The 15,577-nt window shown below is 39.2% G+C and overlaps 1 protein-coding gene across 7 annotated transcripts in view; it reads left to right on the forward strand.

The window, feature by feature from the left end:
* Nucleotides 1–15,577, forward strand: part of ADGRG6 (adhesion G protein-coupled receptor G6) — a 236,862-nt gene that overhangs the window by 198,435 nt on the left and 22,850 nt on the right. For all 7 annotated transcript variants that reach the window (XM_068232044.1, XM_068232047.1, XM_068232048.1 and 4 more), the window contains 5 exons: nt 2,945–3,064; nt 5,760–5,805; nt 10,226–10,335; nt 12,864–12,991; nt 14,539–14,807. In XM_068232044.1, the coding sequence (XP_068088145.1) occupies nt 2,945–3,064; nt 5,760–5,805; nt 10,226–10,335; nt 12,864–12,991; nt 14,539–14,807 (673 nt within the window). The remainder of the gene's footprint in view (nt 1–2,944; nt 3,065–5,759; nt 5,806–10,225; nt 10,336–12,863; nt 12,992–14,538; nt 14,808–15,577) is intronic.

Here is a 15,577-nt window from a genome sequence, read left to right on the forward strand (position 1 = left end):
AGCATTTTGTGCAACGATTTCCAAGATGATTTCTGGCATTTTTTGTAGTGCTTTTATTCCATCCCTAGCAATTGTGATTTGAGAGTGAATTTTTTTTGAGTGGTTCAGGTAGTAAAATTACTACAAAATCACTTTTATGCAGCCATTGCAAAGTGATTTTGTAGCGTCCCAATCTTTTGTATTGGAGGGCAATTGTTTAAAAAGTGCTGCAGGACCGTGATTGTGATTTCCCTAATTGCAATTGCACCTGTTTGTTTGCTTCCATTGACTTTAATTAGTATAGCGGTTTTGGAATTTCCAGCTATCCCAAAAAGCTGCTAAAATAACTTAAGTGGGACATAGCCCACTATATTAGCGTAAAAAGCATAAAATAACTACCGGTAAATAATGTTGTGTATTTATAAGCAATTTTTTAGATGGCAGGTGAGTTACAAATCACTTGGTCATGGCAGGTGTAAATTTAACAATTGACTTATCCATTAAACAGTGTGAACTTACTATAAAGCAAGTTTGTTTTTGTTTTTTTAACATCAATCTATAGATCATTTTGGTGTGATAAGTAGCAATAAAGTTATTGTTGAATAAATGGGAGGAGCTTTAAGTGTGCACATTTCTCTGGTTTTTAAGGGGAAATAACCTGTGGGGGAGGAAATTATTAATTGATCATTTTGATTTTAATAAAAGCCTAGATGCACTGTAATTAAAATCTTATGAAAGCCATTACTTATTGTATCTATGCATAAAAGCTTACATTTTAGAATTCATTTTCCCTGCAATGATACAAAGCTCCATTCTGTTCAATTGCAATTCATTTTTCTCACTGATTTTAACATTTCAAAAATATGACCAATGTACCACACAAATGTTGAATTTTTTCCCAAGTATGATAAAAAGGATTGGAAACTCTTAAGAAAATCGCTAGGGTGTATATTAATAAATTGACAATCTAACACACACCATACAATAGAAAGAAACATTTCCAGCATTACGGACCGATAAAAATAAAAAAAAAATAGTGGGAAATCCGTTCGGATTTTTCAGTCATATGAAAAAAAAAAAAGATTTTGATTTTTTCCGATAGATCTGATCATATTTATCGAATTTCCGTGAAATCGGATAATATTATTGTATCGTGTGTGGCCACCTTTAGGGGGATTGGTTTTGTCTATATATAAACATGTAAAATATATCACTTTTAAAGCACTTGGGCAGGAGCCCAAGCACTTCATATAGCACAGACCATCATTACCATGAGCTACAATTTTTCCAGAAAAAAAACCAATCTGTTCCTTACTGCTTTCAGTCTAAACAGTAAAATAATGCAATCCAAGCAGCGTCAGCAGCCTCATCCATGGAATAATCTATTGAAATAGTCTCTCAATCCAGCAGCTTCTTATTATATGGTAATTTTTCTAACACAGCCACTTTTAGCTGTAGAAACCTTGTTTTATACAAAAAGGTATTACCTTAACAATCTAATTATTTAGCTGTTAAATGGTATGTTCAGATTTGTGCTTTGAGGTGAGAATCAAATGGAATTCTCACCTGTTAGGAGAATGTATGAAATGAGTTGAGAACTTTTTATTACAAAATTAAATAAAGTAGATCAATCATTCTGCAACGGTTAAACCAATAAAATCATAAATACGCAATTGCATTGTGTTCTAAGAAATGTAATGTACGTTTCCTCTCTTCACTGGATAATCTGGATAATTGTTTGCTATAGGTGCATATACTGTATGTTCTAATATGTATGTATGTATGTATGTATGTTTTATGGATTACTTGTTAATGACTCTGCCTCTGACACAGGAGAACAGTGTACAAATCTGCAGCTCTGGCGCTTTGAGTCCGCCAGGAGAAAGGCCCAATATAATGTTAATCCTCTTAATAATAATCCTAACATTTGTGTTGCACTTTTCTCTTGTTGGACTCAAAGCGCTCAAGAGCTGCAACCACTAACAGGGCACTCAAGGGGCCACCCTGCAGTGTTAGGGCTTGTTTTGTGTCTTGTCTTGCACAGACTCTGCTGTCCAATGAGCTGCTCTCCCTCTCCAGCCATTCACTGCGTGTCTGCCACTTCAGAAAAAACAGTGATGGGCTGTGTAATGAGCCGCTCTGGCTTCAGTCGCCTCGGCTCTTCCTCTCTCTGCCCCTCTTTTTTCAGTGAATGAATGGAGGGGGGAGTGGCTAATTAGTCAAGTACGTTATGAGAAGCAGAGCCGAGGCGACTGAAGCCAGAGTGACTCATTACACAGCCCATCACTGTTTTTTCTGATAGGCAGACACACAGTGAATGGCTGGAGAGGGAGAGCAGCTCATTGCGCAGCAGAGTCTGCGCTGACAGCTGCCTACCTCAGTGCCTGCGGCATGCCTGTGTGCGGGAGTCTTTCGGGTGATGATGGGGAAGACTTGCAGCGCGTGAGTGTTTATTATACAGTTTGGGCAGTTAGGGAGAGCCGGACTAAACCATTTGTTTTATGTTTTTTTTGTTTTTTTTTCTCAACACCTGACAAGGCTCCCCCTGCTATGGCTTTACAGTTACAAAAGTCCGTCAGCGTTACTTCAGGGGCTGACAGACACAAGCTACAATGATATATGGCAAATTAAAGGGCCATGTCAGAAATAAAAAAAATGACACAGTAAGGATTTGTATACTTGATGTATCCACTGTGAGGTGGTTAAAAATTAAATAATTTGCGGTAGTGGTCCTTTAAAATTTGCTGTTCTTTAGGCTCCCTGCACACTGCAAATCCGATTTGCGATTCCGATTTGAGTAGCCATCGTCTTCTGGCATGTAATATTTATTTACAAATCATAAAGACTAAAGAGGGGCCAGTTTCCTGTTTGTATAGTATATAGCTTTTATTTTCTTTTTTTGTTAATATCTTGGTAAAGTGAATAATGGGTTTTAAGTAAATTATGTATATTTATTGGTTAATAGGATCCCCAACTGCGCTCTTCAGTTCTGAACAGCTATGTGGTTGCATGCAGTATTGGAAATATTTCTATTCGGAACCTTGCAGATCCTGTTAAGATCACTGTAAAACATCGAACAAGTCAGGTATGTAATGTATTCACTCAGCATTATTGCATGAACACTCTTATCTCTATTGGCTGCAATAACACGTCAGTTGATAAATATAAATGGAATGTGACCAATATTAGCTGTGTAATTATGGCCCACAGATCGAATTGGTGCTTTCAGCAGCTGTAGCAGCAAGATTTATTAGTGCAGTGTTAGGCATAGGTAGGGGAGGGTTAATGTGAGAGTTTGGTTTCGATAGGTGATAGTAGAAGATGGGTAACATAACCAAAATTCTATTGCATACACGCGGTGCTAAAATTTCCAAGCGCTGTTATTACATATATGCCTTGGTCTCTACTATAAAGAATCCACAGAAGGACCAGCACCACACAGCGTATTGTATAGCTCTTTAGAGTTTTATTAGTGCAAGCATGAAAGTAATGACAGACGCGGTTTCGGCCTCATTAGGCCTTTTTAAAAGGCCTAAGGAGGCCGAAACAGCGCCTGTTGTTGCTGTCATGCTTGCTCTAATAGAACTCTAAAGAGCTATACAATACGCTGCGTGGTGTCGGTCCTTCTGTGGATTTATTGCTGTGACCCCCAGGTACCGGGGTGAGGACCTGGGCGCACTGCTTCTTCTATTGGAGCCTCTGGTGGTGCTCCTGGGCACTTGAATAATACTGGTCTCTATATAATTTTGTGTCTTCTCAATCTGTTGATTATTAAAAAGGAACTGTAACCAAGATTGAACTTCATCCCAGTCAGTAGCTGATACCCCTTTTCCCATGAGAAATCTTTACCTTTTCTCAAATAGACCATCAGTGGAGGTCTATATGGCTGATATTGTGCTGAAACCCCTCCCACAGTGTGATGTTAAGACCTAGATGCTGACCGTTTCCTGTTGCATTGTGGGAAGTAAGAGCTCTTCCCAACTGCCAAGCAACCAGTATTTACCTCAGTGCATATATATATATAGTAATTAAAAAAACAACCTTTTAGCCTATCACAGTGTTGGGGGGTGTGGTTATCAATAATGGCAGTTGGTGCTGTCTGTTTTTTCATGTCTGCTAGTAGTAAAGATGATTTACGTGCAGGCTGAATGTGGATCAAAAAATATGAACAAATAACAGGGCGAATATCAATCATTTCTTGATCTCTCTATTTTTTTAACTTCTCACTTTGCAATGTATTGATGTATTCCCCCCCCCCCCCCTTATGCTAAAGTTCCTCTTTAAGCCAAGACGTGAGTTGCAATAATGCCTACTGTGCTATGGGGGAATGATTGCTGTATAGATAACCCCTTGTGGACCAGACCTGTAAAACTATGCTATTGTAAAGTTAAATTTGTCTACAGACATATTTCTGAATAAAATTTTAAATGATAGATTTCGGAAGTAATCGAATTTGTCCAATAAGAAACACAGATATTGTATTTCTGTTATGCAATTAACTGCAAGCATCTGATTCAGGAAAGTTTTAAACATGTGTTTGTTTGTTCGTATTATTGGTTATTTGGGTTTGGTATTCTTTGCATGGTCATGTAAAATTGTTTATTCATCAGATCCTGAAACTGTTGATGTGCTTTTCAGCTGTTTTGCCCAAATTCAATGTATCATATTATAGCTAGTTTTAAAATGTATCTATAAGTGGTAGCATATGATAGTAACTGAACCATGTGATGAACTGCTTTCTTTTTTGTAGTTATATTTAACTTCTACAGACTTATGCAGTTGAAATCTACGTCATGTTTGGAGATGTTTATCCCTGCCAATTCATAGATTTCAATCTGCCTTTGCCACGCGTTCCCGCCGTTATTGCCGCTCTGTTGCTGCTAAATACAGCCATCTACTGAGATAATCACAGTTGAAAACTGGAAAAAAGCTCTGGTGCTTAAAGGGCCATAGCCTGCCATCCAGAAAAGGTTCATGCATAGTTCCTGGTCTGTATCGGCGCTACCCGCCCGCGTCCCTTCCCTATAATCAGCGGGAGGGAAGGGACGCGGGCGGGTAGCGCCGATACAGAGGAGGCGGGGGAGCCACGCTGACAGACACCGCAAGGGTAAACATTGTACTGGCGACACGCTGCGTGTCGCTAGCACAGCGGAGGGGACAGCAGATCGCAGGGGGGTCCTGGGGGCCTACCATAGGGCAACAGAGGCTGGTGATAGTGTGCACAACCAGCCTCTGTGCCCCACTAATATAATTAAATCCCACCTCGGGTTCTGTTTAAGGTGGCCATAAACTTATAGATGTACAGCAGATTCGACCATCAGATAGATTTCTGTCAGATGCCTGTCAAGTCGAATTTGACAGGAATCTATCTGATGTGTGCCACACACTAGGAACAGATTTCCAATAGCTTTCAGAATGAAATCTATGGGAAATCTATTGGAAATTGATCTAAATGCATTATTGTCTAATAGCCCCCCTCCCTCCCCTTACCCTATATAGTTTCCTGGTGTTAAGTGGCCCCCTCCTTCTCTTATACAGTTCCCTGGTGTCTAGTGCTGCCCCCCTTCTCATACGTCTTACCTGGTGAGCCAAGGCTTACCCTCCAATATATCTACTCTGGTGGTATACAGTGGCTAAACATGATGCAAAGTGGGAAATTCACCTGAGGGTAAAATCTGATGGCTCTGAGGGCCAGATTTTGTCCACGGGCCAGAATTTTACATGTATGATTTAGCTAAATCTTGTTTTTCAGTGTCTAACCCTGTATTTGTTTGTATTAGGAAAATGGAAATCCAACATGTGTTTTCTGGGATTCCACCAAAAACCGTAAGCTATTTCTGTTTGTATAAACTGTACACATAATTTATATTACCAACATATTAATGGTAGTCAATTATACTTACTGACCATAGATCCATTCTATGGGGATCTTTATAAGCTGCCGAGTTTATAGATTAGACAATGAAGAGGTTTCTGGCTATATTCTGACCTATATAAAACTTGTAATATAACAGAGCTTCATTTCCAGGATGTTGCACATGTACGTTTTAAGTAAATATCACCTAAGTAAAAAATATGCATTAAGGCCATATCATTGCTAATAATATGGCCTTAATGTGTATAATGTTTGTGTACTTCTACAAAAAGTGGATTGGTAATTCATTTCTGCATTCATGACCCCCCTTTCTGCTGATGTATTGTTGCCAAAACTTTAAAGTGTTTCCTTAGATGAGGTTAGAGAGACCTTGTTTCTTTATTTATTTTCTTCTGGAATGTTTGCAATTTCCTAGACAAGTTATCAGTGTGTCCTTGGAGTGAGTTTAGCAGGTTGGCCACTGGGGATGATATAGTGCAGTGGAGTACCTAGACTTTGTATATTGCTTATTAACCCCTTCCATAGTCTCATTAAAGTGGACCCGAGCTGGTAGGAAATGTGAAAAAAAAATACTACCTGATCCAGGGGGCCAGCTAGATGGGGTAGTGCTGCTTCCTGTGATTCCACTGTTCCTGTGATTTAATCAGTTGGTTTTGAAAATAAAAATGGCTGTGACCCCGGGGTCACAACTCTGCAGGTTCGCTCTGTGCTTCACTCACAGAGCACAGAGAGGAGAGCAAGGGCCAGTGTGAGGCAGGGACAGGCAGTGAATGGGTGGGGAGAGGAGGGAAAGGGGAGTTTTTGATGCTGGAGAGGGTATCCCTCTCCTGCAAAGAATGCCCCTTCTTTTGCCAGTCTGCTGACAAGCTCCTCATCTGCAATTTCAGGTGGGCAGTGTGGTGGCCAGGGGGGACAGAGGTATGTAATTTACGATTTAACATGCCTCTATGTCCCAATTACTCTTTAAAGAATGTTACAGAGGCACCAGAAGTATAAAACAAAATAAAATATTTAAAAGGCAGGGAGGTCGTTGGTGGACTTACCTCCCTGATGCGGACACAAGAAAAAATGTCGGATTTTCGACAGAAAAACTTTTTATTTACATACTCCAATTCAAAATTCAAAAAGCATTTTGAATTGGAGTATGTAAATAAAAAGTTTTTCTGTCGAAAATCCGACATTTTTTCTTGTGTCCGCATCAGGGAGGTAAGTCCACCAACGACCTCCCTGCCTTTTAAATATTTTATTTTGTTTTATACTTCTGGCGCCTCTGTAACATTGATTACAATATTGTGTCCACCCCTGGTGGAGGGGATTTGGCCCCCTTTTTTTCCTATCTACAGAGAGCGACTTCTTAGTCCTGAGTGGGGACAGGCTTAATCTCCCCACCTGCCTATACAGTGGTTGCCTGGAAGGTGACCCAGACTTGTGAGTATCACTCCACATCCACACACCTACATCTAATTTCCAGTACATACTGCACCATAGTGGGCTCTCGGTGTCTCCCTCCCCCCATTACTCTTTAAAGAGTAACTGTCAGGCATAAAATCAATTATTTATTTGTATCTGGTAAACAAGTAATAAGGATGCTAATCAGGCAATCCAAAAGTTAAAATCACTATTACTTTTCTTGATGATAAATTATCATTCCCCAGTTTACATGACTCTTATTTGGTACACAGAAAATTTGGTACACAAAAGAGAAGTTGCAGGGCATGCTGGGTTGTCTTTTTCTGCTTTTCTACTTCCCCTCAGACTTAACTAATGCAGCCTGATTGGCTGAAGCCTCCTTCCCTCCTGTTTCCCCCTCCCACACCTCTGTTCCTCTCTGATTGGCCAAAATTTCTCAGGCTGAAACAATGCACTTTCTATAGTGAAGGGCAGGCAAATCAGGCAGAGTAGACTAAGGGCGGATATTACATCACTACTGGCTTCAAAATAGCCACAGTAAATATGGAAACTGTCTAGAATAGAATTCTCTACTTTTCCTTTATAAAATTCACAGGAATCAGAACGTGGACAGTGCAATACATATGTTATGTAAGTAGAGCAAGTATTTATCTACTTATATATTTGTTTTTTTTTCCTGAGATAGTATGGCTGACAGATCCTCTTTAAAGAACATTTGAAACAAGAGGGCTATGGGGTCTGCCATATCTATTTCCTTTTAAAGGGACCCTGAGCTCTCCGCAAACTCACAACATGGACTTACCTGGCACTTCCTCCAGCCCACTTTAGCCCGCGAGATCCCCGGCATCATCCTGGCTTTTCTCCCGGTCCCGCTGGCGGCTCTGTCATTCGTCAATTTTTGCCTGTATTTGCTCTTTACATGTCCCCGCTGCGCACGCTATGCGTGATCACGCCAGCCGACGTGAGAGTCCTGCGCATGCACGGTTCAGTCTTAGAAAACCGCGCATGCTCAGGACTTTCACACTGGCCTGTGTGATGACGCTTAACATGCATGGTGGGGATGCGCATGGACAACTTCAGGCTGAAGTCCATATTGCGATTTTATGGGGAGCTCAGAGTCTCTTTAACCACTTCACAACTGAGGAGTTTCCACCTTCCAGTGCTCCTTCCATTCATTTGTAACTTTATCACTACTTATCACAATGATTTTTTTCGCCACCACCCCTTTCTTTGGGTGGTGCATTATGCCAAGAATAATTTTATTCTAAATGCTTCTTAACGGGATAATAAGAAAAAAATTGGAAATATTATTTTTCAGTTTTCGGTCATTATAGTTTTTAAATAATGCATTCTACTGTAATTAAGATCCACATATTTTATTTGCCCATTTGTACCGGTTATTACACCGTTTAAAATAAATTATGTCCTTATCATAATGTCTGGCATCAATATTTTATTTGGAAATAAAGGTGCATTTTTTCAGTTTTGTGGCCATTATTAATTACAAGCCCATAATTTATAAAGTAACAGTAATATACCCTCTTGATATACATAATTAAAAAGTTCAGTCCCTAAGGTAACTATTTATGTTTTTTGTTTTTTTTTTGTTATTGTAAATTTTTTATACGAGAAGTGTACTGAGGTTGGGAAACTTTGTTTTTTTTTTTTAGAATGATCACGCGGCTTCTCATAGAAGCCACCGATCATTGGTACCGGGACTGCTTTCCCATTCATCAATCTCCAGGCGAGCTGGCGGCAACGTAAACGAGTGCAGGAGTACACGCATAAGCGAGCAGGAGCGCGGACTGCGGCGCTGGCAGTGGGAGTACATATATCTACGCCACAGGCACGGAAGTAATGTTTAATGGGGCGTAGATATGCTTTATGGGGGCGACAAGGTGGTTAAGCAATACCAGTTGCCTGGCAGTCCTGCCTCTAATACTTTTAGCCACAGAACCTGAACAAGCATGCAGCAAATCAGGTGTTTCTGACATTATTGTCAGATCTGACTAGAGGAGCTGCATGCTTGTTTCGGGTGTAATTCAGACATTGCTGCAGCCAAATAGATCAGCAGGACTGCCAGGCAACTAGTATTGTTTAAAAGGAAATAAATATGGCACCCTCCATATTCTTCTCACTACAGTTGCCCTTTAAGGTTGTTTTTTCTACATTTCTGCTGCTTGTATAAATGAAGTATTAATTTTTAATATGTGTTATTTGTTTATTCAGTCACCTTTTTGTCTGATATTATGTATCGCTTAAAAATCAGAAGTCATTCACCCTAAAATATGCAATAAGAGGGGAAATAGCCCAATCCCATATCACAATTTCAAATGTAGTTACTTCAAAAGAAAAATGTAGTTCTCAAATATTGGGGCATATTCAGTATGCAGCGGTAGAACTCGCTTGCATAGTGCGCATTGTGCAATTAGCATCACCTGTACAATGCATGTAGCCTGCGGTACCCAAACAACATACATGTTGCCTAAGTAATGCTGGTCTTACTAACCTGTCGGAAGTACCAGTACAATTGCTGTGTACTCTCTACACACAGTAGTTTTACCGCATTGTAAAAATGCCCCATTGTTCCCTATTTTTGCTGTTTAGTTCAGCAAGGAAAGTTATCCTATGAAATAACATACAGCTCCAAGAGTCTCTATTATATGTAAGAACTGCAACTGCACCTGTGATTTTCCTGAATTTACATATAACCACAGTGCACCCCACATCCTGAGTTGTAGTGCCATCATATAAACAAGTGAGCAATATATGGTTTATGCTACAGCTTGATGGTAAACCCAATTGCCATCGAGAACAACAGGAGCTTAGCATGCTATCCAGCAGGTACATGTGCTGTATAGTGTTTGCTCATTTGTTTTCATGATGGAGTTGGGGCTGGGAAATAAAAGGCCACGGAAGTTTTAGTGGGGTTTAATAAATAATTGTACTTTACCTCAATAGGTGGATATGGTGGCTGGAATCAAGATGGCTGCAGTGTGCTGAAAAATGAATCCAATTCTAATGAGACAGTATGCCTGTGCAATCATCTCACCCATTTTGGTATATTAATGGTAAGTGTGTAGCTTTCTTTTCTATTAGTTACTTATATAGTGAAACAAAATTGAGTCTCTTAATGGTAAATCTAAACTGAACAGGTAATGATTGAATTTTGACAGATGTCATTAGAAATCCCATGGTTTCACAGTTTTTTCACTTGCGGGTAACATTCATGAAACTAGGAAGTCAGTGGGGATTTAACCACTTCCCTATCACAGGTTTTTCCTTTAAAAACCACAGTAATTTTCACATCACACTCCTCGCAATAATTCATCAATAAATTTATCGCTATTTATCACAAATTAGGCTTTCTTTGGGTGCTACTTTTTTTTTTGCTAAGAATGATTATATTTTTTGATGCATTTTAATTAGAATAAGACTTTTTTTTTAAAAATAAGTCATCATTATTTCTCACGTTTCAGCCATTATAGTTTAATAATAAAAAGTGCTACTGTATATAAAACCAAAGGTTTAAGAAAAAGAGAGAAAAATGAACACCGACATTATCTGTACTGTCCGCTGTGGGATGGGGCAGTGGAGTGTGTGCGACACAGCTAGCCTTCTCCCCTCACAATAGATTGTCAACGTGCTCAGGATGTAAGCGTAGCAGTATTCAATCAGAGGTATAAAAAAAGACATAGCATCCGGAACTGCTGACAAGTTACTTGAATGATCCACAATAAGTGATGACAATCATCAGGAATGTAAATCCACAAGTGTAAGTCCTGCTGGCAAACGTGCATAAAGCATTGTCTGTGCTACTGTATTGCCTGTGGGGAGGGTGTTGCAGTAGGTGCTGGGCACTGAACAAGGGCCTGACGGCTGTTTTGGCCATTATGTGCTTCTTCTCAGGCCTATCTACTCAAAACAGTATACAATAGAACAAACAGTACAATACAGTACAATAGAGCAAGAGCAAGGCACAAACACCGCTGCATTACCCAGATGCAGCAATTCGGAAATGTCCTTTATCAATGGGGCAAGTGGAGGAGGCAACTGAAGGGATTCAGCAGAGCGGTGGTGTCCTGCTGCATTGCACATGTCTCTACTTAATTATCAACCAGCACTTCTTGTTATAAGATACAGCAGTTATCACGTACCTGTACTTCACTTTTGCACATGTACTGTATTTTGCAGGCTGTTCTTACAGAAGTTGCTGGGCTTTTTGTACAGTTGTATATATCTGCTTCACACCATTTTGCTACATGTTTTTGACTGCATTTTTGTCAGATTATGTGTTTCAATATATCCCTTTTTGCATTTGAGCTTGCATGGTGTGCGTGTTTTGTATATCTCTATTGACTATTACTGTTACACAGCACCCAATACTAATATAGTTGTGCTTATTAGCCTTTTTATGGTGTGCATCCTCATGTGTTTGCGCAATCTACTCAAAATATCACCAAGGGGAAAATGTCAAATAAGGAGAGATAAACCTTTACTATTGCAAAACAGATCCATTAGAGCAACATTTCTATATTTCTGTCTGATTTACACTTCATAATTTATAAAGTTGTTTTCTTTAGATGCAAGGAAACAAAAAACAACCTAGGTAATGTCCTCAATTCACTAAGCTTAACTCCTGTCTTTAATAACTCTTCTGAGCTGTTTTACAGTTATCACAATTATATCGCTATGGTGATAACTGTAAAACAGCTCAGAAGAGTTATTAAAGACAGGAGTTAAGCTTAGTGAATTGAGGCCAATATAATCTAAACATATGTGATACACATGTAGATTAATATACAAATATAATAAAGCATGTCTTACCCCACCTTGTAGATTTTTCTGATTATGCACATTGAAATGTTTATATTCTTGAGATTAAATTGTAATTCCTCTTAAACACGGTACAGCAAAGTGCAGAATTGCCTAACAGAAAAAAAGAGAGAAAAAAATGGACCGTGATTGGAAACAGGTGTTGTATGCAAAAAATAAAAATAAACCTTAATGCCTGATGCACACCATTCAATTTCCCATCAGGTAAACTGAAGACAAGAATCGATTATGTCCGATAGGTCCAATCCGATTTCCTAGTTTCTAATTGAATTTATCACTTCTATACAAAACTGATAAGAAAAGTGATCGGAAATCAGATAAACCTGTCGGCAATAATTGATTCTACTCATCTATTTGAGGGGAAATTGCATGGTGTGTACTAAGCACAAAGTTGCCAAAAAGCAAACCAAAAAATGTGTTTTTGAGTATAGGGCTATTTTCACAGTGGGAAGTTGTATTCAGTTTCCTGTACAAATAGAAATGCAACATAGAGGGGGAAAGTTCCATCACATGTTGTGTGCGTAGCATACAGTGAAACATGCAGTCAATGAAAAGTATTTTGGGACATTTGGTAGAACACTACCATGCTTCATTCCACTGACTTTCATTCTGTGTAGTCTTCTGGGGTGTATAGGACGGGAACACTACATCAATAAATTCATCAATAAATTCAATAAATAATAATAATAATCAATAGCATAGGATATATGCACAAAGCCTCACAATGATTGTTTTAAAACTCTCTCTCTTTTTTTGTTGGTAGGATCTTCAGAGGTCAGACGATTCTATAGATCCACAGAATACTAAAATACTTACCTTCATAACGTATATTGGCTGTGGAATATCTGCCATATGTACAGCTGCTACTCTCTTGACCTATATTGCATTTGAGTATGTATTGTTCTGCATTACTTATTAAAAGTAGTTGTTGAGCTCTGATATTGATAAACTAATTGCATGGAATGCAACATATTACCTGTGTCTTCACTCCTCATCTCAGTATCTAGGGCATTGCTGTGAGTTGAACTTTACATGCAAATATGCAAATATTATTTAAATGTATAATAGTAACACCAGTGTAGGCTAATGCAACCATAATATGTGTGGTAACTATTCTTGTTTTGGAGAGATGGTAATGATTTTTGGATGCAGAGAGTCAAGAACTGATCAAAGTGGACATAGTCTGCTCAGATATGGTGAAAATGAACAAGAAGGTTTAGGTAGACTAGGGAAAGATTGCATTCTAACATTTTTATTTCAGTAGTGAAACATCTAACATTATTGATGAACTATTCAGAGTTTATTTGGATAGAGATATCCAAGAGAATCAGATGACGTCTATTCTGAAGACAGAACACAGTGTAAATACTTTTAACATGTGACCTAAAGCTAAGGCTACATTCACAGTGGGCACTGTGTTGTGTTCCCTGCAACAGCAGGAACACAACAGATCGTCAAAGCGGCGCCGCACATGTTGAGTTGGATACAGTGGAGCATACATTCAATGAAAACTATGCTTCACCCTTACTGTTAACGTGTGCATTTTTGTGGCAATGCACTGCATGGAGAGCATTATGATGCTGCATGCTATTATATCACAATGCATGTGCCGCACTGTGAACGTCACTATAGGTCACTTGCCATGAGGCAAGTCGTGTTACAAAGTGGCCATTATGCTGCTCCACAGTAAACCTAGCCTAAAGTGGTGAGATTAATTAACCATGCGCCTGGAGCCGTAAAATGAAACACATTATTTGACTGGAAAACCTGGGGGGGGATTTTTATAATAATTCATCTAAAATTATTGATGACAATGTTAGTATTGGCATGCATAAAGAGAATATCACAACCTTTTTTTTAATTTTTTTATTACTTTCGGACCACGGTGATTGAAATCTACGCCCTGTTTTGGTGGGCTCCTGGCTGGCAGGGCGTAGATTTCAATCACCGGTCACAGCGCGCATTCGCCGTTTCCGTCGCTCCCTGACGATCGCGACGCTCAAACCTGATGTTTCTCGCCGTAGCTCACAGGCTCTGCCTGTCTCTATGATAGCAGAGCCCTGTAAGCTGGTCAGGAGCCAATTTAATTGGCTCCTGGCCGTGTCTATCAATGTAAGCTGCTCCCATTGGCTTACATGGTCAGGAGCCAATGAAAGTGACTCCTGACCGACTCACATAAAACTGAGGATCCCGGCGTGTGGCAATGACTGCGGTTGCAGCAGGTATGATCGGCGATTAGTCGGGATTCAGTCGTTCTTGTACCAGCGGTCTCTGGTCCTTAAGAGGGCAGAGGCCGCTGGTACTTAAGATAGACAGATATGTGTTTGTATGGTTGCTTATATACATAGTAGCAGATAATCTACTACTAACTTCAATGCAAAGTTTTTACTCTTCTTGACTATTTTGCCATTTTTGTAACCTTTACCTTATTCTACTAGGAAAATAAGACGTGATTATCCATCTAAAATACTGATGAACCTAAGTGCTGCCCTGCTGTTCCTGAACCTGTTCTTTCTCCTGGATGGCTGGCTTGCATCATTTGAAATCAAGGAGCTGTGTATAGCTGTAGCTGCCGTGCTTCACTTCTTTCTTTTAGCAACATTTACCTGGATGGGATTAGAGGCTGTTCATATGTACATTGCTCTTGTTAAAGTGTTCAACACGTATATTCGGCGATATGTGCTGAAATTCTGCATTATCGGTTGGGGTAAGTCAGCTCAATAATTACATTATGAACCGCATTTCTGATCATTTGTATATCTTCCTTTTTCAAATTTACTCTGATTCACTCATTTTTCTCATGAGTTCTTTTTGCTTGGTGCTGGAAAGGTATCATATAGTTAGTGAATGTTAAGTGAAAAAAAAAAAACCAGATACTTACCTATGGAGATGGAAGGCTCTTGGTCTTATGTGAGTTGGTTAATGCTAGACATGCACAGGGGGAAGCTTAGAGTTAGGAGTTGGTGGGGGGAGGTTAGTGTTTAGCCATAGATAGCGGAAAGTTCATGTGAGAATTAGTTTACAGTGAGAGACAGTAGAATATCAGTAATACCAATACTAATTACAAATATTCTAATATCAGGGATCGAAGTAGTACAATATCGGTAAATTTAATGATATTCTCTGGCATTTCCATGCCCATTTTACTAACCGCAAATTAGAATAACTACTGTATCTGGCATCCTTTTTACCCATTGCTAATTTTACATGTATGCTGCAACTAGTCCCTTTTAAGTTCTGCACAGGAGGCTGAAAACTGCAAACCCGAAATGTTAAATAAACTTAAAGCAAAACTGTCACCAGAATCTTAAAATTTAAAACACATACAAAGAAGTACATTTCTTCCAGAGTAAAATTAGCCATAAATGACTTTCCTCCTATGTTGCTGTCACTTACAGTAGATAGTAGAAATATGACATTTATCTACAAGTTTTGGGGTTTTCCATCTCTTCATGGGGAATTTTCAGCCTGGCCTTT

Source organism: Hyperolius riggenbachi, chromosome 4 (genome assembly GCF_040937935.1).
Source record: "Hyperolius riggenbachi isolate aHypRig1 chromosome 4, aHypRig1.pri, whole genome shotgun sequence".
NCBI lineage: Eukaryota > Metazoa > Chordata > Amphibia > Anura > Hyperoliidae > Hyperolius > Hyperolius riggenbachi.